The sequence below is a fragment of the Lampris incognitus genome, chromosome 3, assembly GCF_029633865.1.
Source record: "Lampris incognitus isolate fLamInc1 chromosome 3, fLamInc1.hap2, whole genome shotgun sequence".
Classification (NCBI taxonomy): Eukaryota; Metazoa; Chordata; class Actinopteri; order Lampriformes; family Lampridae; genus Lampris; species Lampris incognitus.
The window spans coordinates 65391412-65399771 of record NC_079213.1 but is presented as its reverse complement, the minus strand read 5'-3'; the positions used below and the strand labels follow the sequence as shown (position 1 = coordinate 65399771).

The window sequence follows — 8360 nt, the reverse complement described above, 5'->3', positions numbered from 1 at the left end:
GTTTCATTATTTCTCCTCATTGCCTCAAATGAGGGGGAGGCAGAGGAGTTGTCTTATAGTTTCGCGGGGGGGGTTGCCCCGTCGATGTCTCCCTGATTGGACCCCCAATGAAAGCCTAGAAGTAGGCCGCCGGTGAGGCTGTTTCTTCCCACGTGCCATCACGCCTAATTACTCGGCGGTGTATCAGCAGGAGAGACGATCCCGGGACGCTCACTCGGGGTGCTATAGTTATTTTAAACCACAGCCCTGCTGATGGAAGCGTTTACATGTTGTCCTGGGAGATACGGAGGGAAGAGGGAAGGAGGGTCAGGTTATACACCCTTTGATGGCTCAAGGTGGCGGGTTTTTTTGGGGTGGGCGGCGGGGGTGGAGGTCTCTGCAGGAAGATGGTGGAGAGAGAGGGTCAGGTCAGAGGTATTGATGAGGCCCATTGTGACAGGGCTGATATGACAGGTGTCACTCACGTCGTTGATGGGATAAAGGAACATCTATGTGAAACTGTTGAGGCGCGGGAGATGCAGGATATTGTCAACAATTTTCAACAGCTGTATTTATCCTTTTTTTCCCCCAGATGTCCCCCCCCCTTTTTTTTCTCCCCAGTTGTACTTGGCCCAATACCCCGTCCCGGTCGCTGCTCCACCCCCTCTGCCGATCCGGGGAGGGCTGCGGACTACCACATGCCTCCTCCCATACACGTGGAGTCGCCAGCCGCTTCTTTTCACCTGACAGTGAGGCGTTTCACCGGGGGGGGGTTTAGTGCGTGGGGGGATCACGCTGTCCCCCCCCCCCCCAGAACAGGTGCCCCGACCGACCAGAGGAGACGCTAGTGCAGCGACCGGGACACATAACCACATCCGGCTTCCCACCTGCAGACACGGCCAATTGTGTCTCTAGGGACACCCAACCAAGCCGGAGGTAACACGGGGATTCGAACCGACGATCCCCGTGTTGGCAGGCAACGGAATAGACCGCTACGCTACCCGGACCCCCCCCCCCCCACACACAAATCCTTTTTACTGCTTCGACCCAAAATATAGCCCATTTATCATGGCCTTTATTTGAACCGTGGCGCCATATGGCGTGCATAGCGTGCCGTTGGTGCGTAGTCCCGATGAGGGGGGCGGGGCAGTGTGTCACTGTACTGCTTTTGTCTCTAGTGTCCACGGTGCTCCAACTGCACACACACATAAAATACACACACACACACACACACACACCTTTGTCACAGGCTCTCTTTTTGTTATTAACAACTCAAACATAAGAGGTGAACGAATCCCCCTTTTCATCAACACATCCCCACATTTCACTTTCCTAACACTCACTGTACCCACCCACCTCATCAACAAGCATTGTTCACAGTGCATGGCAACACCCCCCCGTCCCCCCCACCCCCACCGCACCCCCCACCCCAACACACACACCCATAACATACGGGCTATCAGGTGCTTCCAGAACAGCACGTAGCCAATAAACACCCCTGGCCCATGTTGTTTTCGCCTCGCTCTCCGTTCACACCCTCAGGCCTGCACCAACTCCTCCTCGTGCCATGCAGAGGACTGACTTCTGCACGGCCCCGGTGCATCGCCGGGCTCAATGCAAGGACCCTCCACACCGACTAAGCGATACAATGCTGCATTTAAATTAATTTTTTGTATCAAAAAAAATCTTTGATAAATGTGCTTTAAAAAAAAACATATTTAAGACAAAACCGACGACGTGCGTGAACTTGACTAGAGGACCATACTTCACCTCGTGCGATGCTGCGTTTGTGTTAGCCGGGCCCATGGCCTGTGCGGACCGGCTGTAATTCCTGTCAGGTTGTGTTGGTGTGCGTGTGGGCTTGTGCCATGCACTGCTGACTTTGATAGTAATAAAGCCACTGACAGGTTTTTAAAGACAAGCTGTCGACAGCCGTAACCTTGAGGGTTTGTATTCTGTGTGTGTGTATGTCTGTGTTGGAAGGTCGCATGGGGTTGCAGACTGTAGTGAGGAGATTAGATATGCCGGGCCTTGTGGAGGAGAAGGGGTCCAGAGAATGGAGCGGAGGGGGGTTTCACTGCCCTCAACAAAATTACCACAAGAGGAAATGGAACAGAAATGGGACCCTTGATACGTCCCCTGACCCACGTGACTGTGGCTGGGGGTAGTTGTAAATTGGGAACGTAGACATGTGTTGCGGAATAGACAGGAGGATGTAGCCACACGGAGAAAAGGAAAAACGGGAAAATGGAGCGAGAGTGCTGGAAAGGCAGAAGAGAACCTACAGAGGCGGAATGGGAGTGTTATGAGTTAGCTTAGATGTGTGGGTGTGGAAGAGAGAGACTTTACATGCTCACATTAAATCTTTGATATACTATATATATATATATATATATATATATACTAGAAGAACCCCGCTACAATGTTGCGGTTTGGTTATCCACCCGTCTAAATATCCCTCCTCTTCATCCTGCCCGCTAACAGCCTTCCCCCTGCCCCTAAACCCCCCCCCACTCCAACTCCCTCCCCCCAAATGCTCAGAATCATCTGAAATGCTGAGAAAAGTGATTTTTAGCCATTTTTAGAAAATGCATATTTTGCAAATTATGCATAATTATTTTCATTTTCTGCTATTTTTCCGGTCCTCTCTGGAACAATACCTACCACCTCCAAAAAAATTAGGATCATAAGTGCATTTTTGCAAAAATGCATTTATTTTGCATAATGCCAAAACATTTCTAAGTCCCAGAAATTTTTTTTATATAGGTGAAAAAAATCAAAGATGCTGAGAATCATCTGAAAATGCCGAGAAAGGTGGTTTTTAGCCATTTTTAGAAAAAGGCACATTTTGCATATTTATGCATAATTATGCATAATTTTAACTTTCTGGAATTTTTCCCTTACTCTCTGAGACAATACCTACCACCTCCAAAAAGAATTAGGATCATAAATGCTTCAGTTTTCGGTCCCGCTATCTACACTAACTAACACACACACACACACTAACACCACACACACACACATTACCAAAATATATGAGTAGATATATATATCCAGTTAGTCAAGTAAACTCTCTATGAGACAGTACAAGCCTGTTTCATGCTATAAGCAATACTCGGCTGTCTATTATAGTGTGTGTTGGTTTTCATATCTTCATATTGTGTATACATGCTCATGCATGTTGGCGTGTGTGCTGCGAGTGTGTTTGTGCATGCATGTATGTGCAATGCGTGGGCATTGTTTATTCCACTGGAAGTAGATGCAGCCTTTCTCCAGTCCCCTCTGTAGTGGGAACTCATTATCATGGTGATAATGAGAGATAGAAAAGGTTGCCTGTGTCAGCACACCAAGTTTTACAAACACAGGCAAATTAAGTTTGGACGTTCATTAAAGCTACAGAACAAAACTTTGTGCGTGTGTGTGTGTGTGTGTGTGTGTGTGGTGTGGTGTGGTGTGGTGTGTGTGTGTGTGTGTGTGTGTTTCTGTCCAACTTGGTTGACTTTTCAACAGCTACTTCACAGGAACGATGAAATGGATTTTGGTTGGCGAGACGAGCGGTACGAGTGGTTTGAAAATCAGATTTCTGCGAAGGTGTGATTGCAGTTTGACCTGGGCAGCGTGTGGCCCAGTACTGTTGCTTCCCAGCCAGACGGTCCTGGGTTCGAACTCCCCAACCGTCCCAGCTCCTTTCTGTGTGGAGTTTGCATGTTCCCCTTGTGTCTGTGCGGGTTTCCTCCAGGTTCTCCGGTTTCCTGCCGCCTTTCAGAAGACATGCGTGTCAGGCTAATGTTCTCGGCTGTGCCCCTGACCCCAGGCATGGCGAGAAGTACCGGGGTTGGTCCCCAGGCGCTGCCCGCTGGCTGCCCACTGCTCCCGGCTTCACGGCGAGGACGGGTTAGATGCAGAGCATGATTTTCCCCACGGGGATTAACAAATTACATCTTGATCTTAACCGGTTCTCTCCCTTCTCTTTCTCCTTCAGGTTACTTCTGCCGATCTGTAGCACCGGACCGACGGTTCCCTTGAAAGCAAGGAAGGTTTGGACTGACGATCATGTTTCCTTGGCTTTTTCTCATTTTGTTTTGTCGATTTTTTTTAATTTTTTTTTTGGTACAAGTCACTCGGGGAACCCAGAATCTTTTGGATACGTGGAAAGGCGGAGAACGCCACAAATACTGCTTGGCACATTCCTGTATTTTAGTGCACCGGTGCATAAAACTCCTAGCCTGTCAATTTGAAATCCTTTCTAGCTGCTCGTGAGACACTCCCTGTTCAGCCAGTATAGATTGCAATGAGCCCCTGAATCCTCTGGAGCATCTTGGTGGTGTTATCAGTTTTATCTAGCCGGCTGGTGGTGGCACCTTTACCCTTTTCACTGCCTCGAATTGTTTTGTCGGAACGGGCTGCAAGGAAACGAGAAGGACTCCTATGTGGATCCCGTTACCTCTATAGTGGCGGCAGCTTTGCCTGGCAGGCTGGGAGTGGCGGCAGGATGCCAGAACTGGAGGACTTGCCTCCTCTGCGGGGCCCCAACGGTCAAGCCGACCCGGCCCGAATCCAGCACAGCATCCTCGAGGAGCAGGTGGAGCTCTGGTGGTTTCGAGAGCCAGGGAAGTCTCTGCTCTGCTACTGCGTGGCGGTGCTGCTCATCCTCAGCTGCGGGCTGGGAGGTGTCGGCCTCCTCTCCACCACCACCAGCGTGTCGAGCGAATGGCGACTGGGGGCAGGAACGGCCCTCTGCCTGCTAGCTCTGGGGGTTCTTCTGAAACAACTGCTCAGCTCCGCGGTGCAGGACATGAACTGCGTACGGAGTCGGCGGAGGATTGATATGCTCAAAAGCGGTGGCTTATCTGACCTCCTTGTGGTCTTAATCACTGGACTGTCGCTGCTGATCTGCGGAGCGGTTCTGCTCCGTTTCGCCTTGGCTAACCACATGCCCAAGCCTGGCCAAGCCCTCAATGACATGTACATCTCTGGGGTGGTTTTGCTGGCCAGCGGGGGCACTGCGGTGCTGGGGGTGGGGGTGTACTCTGCGGTGGTGGTCGTACTTGAGAGGACAAGGCAAGGGAGGAGATTTATGGACCGGGTTGTGAATATATTCACCATTTCTGGACACATGGACCACCAGGCTCGCAGAGAGACTACTTCCAGTTTAGCAAACCTCATATGAGACAAGGAGCCCTACCAGACACATTATTCTGTTCTTCTGCTCCTGGTCCTACCTGTAGAAACCTTTTGGCATTCCTAAGTTAGAAAAGGCTGACCCCCAGGTTTACTAAATCTGTGATTTACTCTCTTCTGGCGGAAATAAAAGATGAAGTGGGACCACAGAACCAGAATGAGCCACGCGAGAGCTGCACTGCCCAAACTTGTGGCAGCTGTTCGTCTTTTGCCTTTTCGGCCTTTTTGGTGCACACTTGGCATTCAAAAGCAACGGCAAATTTCCAGACAGAGTCAAGGCGCAACATCTCAGTTTAATTAGCGCCTCCGGTATTCTAATTGGCTAATTGCAGCTGGATTGCCATGGAGCTCATTTAGACGTCATCTGATAGTAAATCACCTGCAAAGCCGGCAATATTTGCACTGTTTTTTTAAAGGGTGCAATACCTGTGTGCATGTGTCTCGGTGAATCTGGAGGGGTTGACGCTCGAGCACTGGGAGGGACCATAAAATATTTGAGACCAGACAAACCGTGTGCATGCTTCTATCCAAGCGCTTTTCATAATTTGCTTCACCCGCTGATTGAGAGTGGGAGTGTGGAGGAAACATATTGGGGGGGACAGTGTGAACAGAATTAGTAATAACCTTTTGGGATTTTAGCTGGAAGATTATCATAACTCATAGAGCACAAGTACGCAGACATTCCCTTAGAACAATGCTGTATAGGTAGGAGAGTACAGATGTGGTGGACATTTAGACAGACGGGAGCAAGAAATGCACAGATTCTACAAGTTTAAACATGACTGGGCACAAAATTGTGGACCAATTGGATATTTCTTTTAGCAGACAATAGGAGGCTGAGAGAGAACGGCGACCTACCAGTTAAGTAAGAATCCCCAGCAGGATGCAGTGAGTCAGTTCGTTTATGTAAGACTCCTCTCCCCCACTTATGCATCGACTCAAAACGATGTATCGTTTTAAATTGGGCACAAATGGAGTGCTTCGACCATCTTCCTCTCATGAAGAGGAGGACATGGTCCCTTTAACTGCCTATGACCCCGTGTCCTGTCATAGGGTTCATTGAGCAAGACATTATGACCCCACCCAGTTAACTCACTCTTGACCAGTATCAGCTAAATTCTATGCCTCATATGTGAATGAGAGCCAGAGAATGGGGTTGCTGCTAGGACAATAGACACAATGAAATGTTAACTTTTCATTTCAGCAGCTTCCTGCGTGGCCTCTGTGCCACCTCTACGCTGACCGTTCCCTCGTGAAGACGTGAAAATATTCAGCCACTTCCAACCAGAACTTGGGCTTTACCAAAGTTGAAATGCAAATTACAGCTTGCTGATTGCTGATGGGCTGCTATTCCTGAAACTGAAACGTAGATTTTTTTTGCTGTTGTTTTTTATTGTTTTTGTTTTTTTTTTCAAACCTGCAGAAGTTGGACTGCAGAATCAGGGAGTGACATGACCAGACTGGTAATATATCTTGTTGTGAAATGAGGTCCTAAAGCGAGACTGCAGTGCATTTCTATACCCCGTTAACTCCTTATTTGTAACTCCACTCTTTAGGTTTCACCAGGATTCTGTTTTTGCATTTGAAGATTGTTGTATGTTTTCTTGGTTAACAATGTAATTCATGCACTTTGGTACAATTGTGGAGTTTATGAAAGACCCCCTTTTCCTAACCTGGTATGAGACTTCAGAATGACTGAAGGATGCATATGACGCAAGACGGCATCCCTGCTGCAGAATGGATTTCAAGCCACTTTTGAATGTCAGGATACGTTGTGTATGCTACATTGTGTATACTGTGCACATCAACGCAGTATTGTCGCAAGGAAATGTGATTTAATTTACTTCAAATTTGCATTTAGATTTTAAAAAAAAGAAAAAGAAGAGTGACCTAAACTGTCAGCCTTGGCCTTCATCCTTGTACCTTGGCTTTAAAAAAGGAACAAGATATTCCAATCAATGTTTTGGGGGAATCCAAGTCCAGGACCTCTTTAATAGAAAGAGGAACCCCCAACCTTGGAAAAATTATATTTCAAAGAGTGTGCAGGTTGAATCATCAATTTTAGCAGTGGGGAAAACCTGAGCAAACTTGCATTAATCTTGAATTTAAGGGTATCAGGCCTCCGCCGGCTCCATCCTTGGCACGTCCACGTCTCCAAAAGGTGCGAGGTGTGCGAGTTTACGACTTAGAGGCCCCTGCGATTTGGCGGAGCAAACCACATTCCACGCTAGAAAATGTCTTTAATCCAACGCGGTTATCTTAAGATGTTTGGCACGACAGTAAAACTGAACTGTTTTACATTCCCGAGGTACTCGTGGAGTTAGCTGGGGCGTCCGCAGCTGTTGCACATCTTCCAGATGTGAAAGATCATCTCAGTACCAAGTAGAAGAAGGAGTCTGATGCTATCTCTGTGAATGAGGCCACTGGTTTACCGAGTCTGGCCTTTGATTTAAGCGTTAGACCGTCCATGAAGTTGTAAAACATGAAGTGCTTCTGAACCGCCAGGTGTATTTTTGGCTCGGCGACGCGTCTAACACATCCTCATGTGCTCCAGAGCGGCAGCAGCAGGCAGAAGGATTGTTGTAGAAATCAAACCCAGTGCATAAAAAAAAAGATGTGTAATTTCAGTTTACTTGTGTACCTTTGCATTACTAAACGAATGATGCATCAAACGCTAAGAAAAGTTTGGTCGTTTTACTGCAAGGTTGTCGACGCCTCGTCGTATCTCACTTCCATTTTGTCGATGCTGTGTCGTCCACCTTTTACTTAATCTGTCTCGGCGATTGAGGGGGAAACAATCTGTTCACTGCACAGGCAAATAATAATAATAATGTCCAAACCTAATATGGCATCAAAGAACATCTAAGATTTTATAAAGAAAATGAAGTGTAATGGGGCAAATGGAAATCACTGACAGTCTGAAATGTCCCCAAAGCCTCGGAGTCATGTCTCATATTGCCATGCAGGTTTATCGAGACACTCGGAAAAGAGGTCCTGCATTGTTATTTGTGTGTGTGTGTGCGTGTCAGTCCCTACCTCCTTATCGGGCTGTGCATATGCATAGCCTGTTGCTGTGAGACAAAGGGGGCCACAGAGTTAACCATTGTTGGGCGTGATGACAGACAGCTGAGTGGACGGACAATGCACAAGGCTGTGGCCGGTCGGGGCTGGCGTCGGCTAGCACCACACACTCCTGGACG

The 8360-nt window shown here is 48.0% G+C and overlaps 1 protein-coding gene across 1 annotated transcript; it reads left to right on the top strand.

Moving 5' to 3' along the window:
* Positions 1-4150: 4150 nt before the first annotated feature.
* Positions 4151-7830, top strand: LOC130110587 (transmembrane protein 125). The gene has a single exon (XM_056277744.1). It carries the CDS (start codon positions 4472-4474, stop codon positions 5147-5149), a length of 678 nt encoding a protein of 225 aa, XP_056133719.1. The 5' UTR covers positions 4151-4471; the 3' UTR covers positions 5150-7830.
* The last annotated feature ends 530 nt before the right edge of the window (positions 7831-8360 follow it).

Excerpts from the sequence above, each read along its gene's own strand:
- LOC130110587 (XM_056277744.1), top strand. The coding sequence starts at position 4,472 with ATGCCAGAACTGGAGGACTTGCCTCCTCTGCGGGGCCCCAACGGTCAA.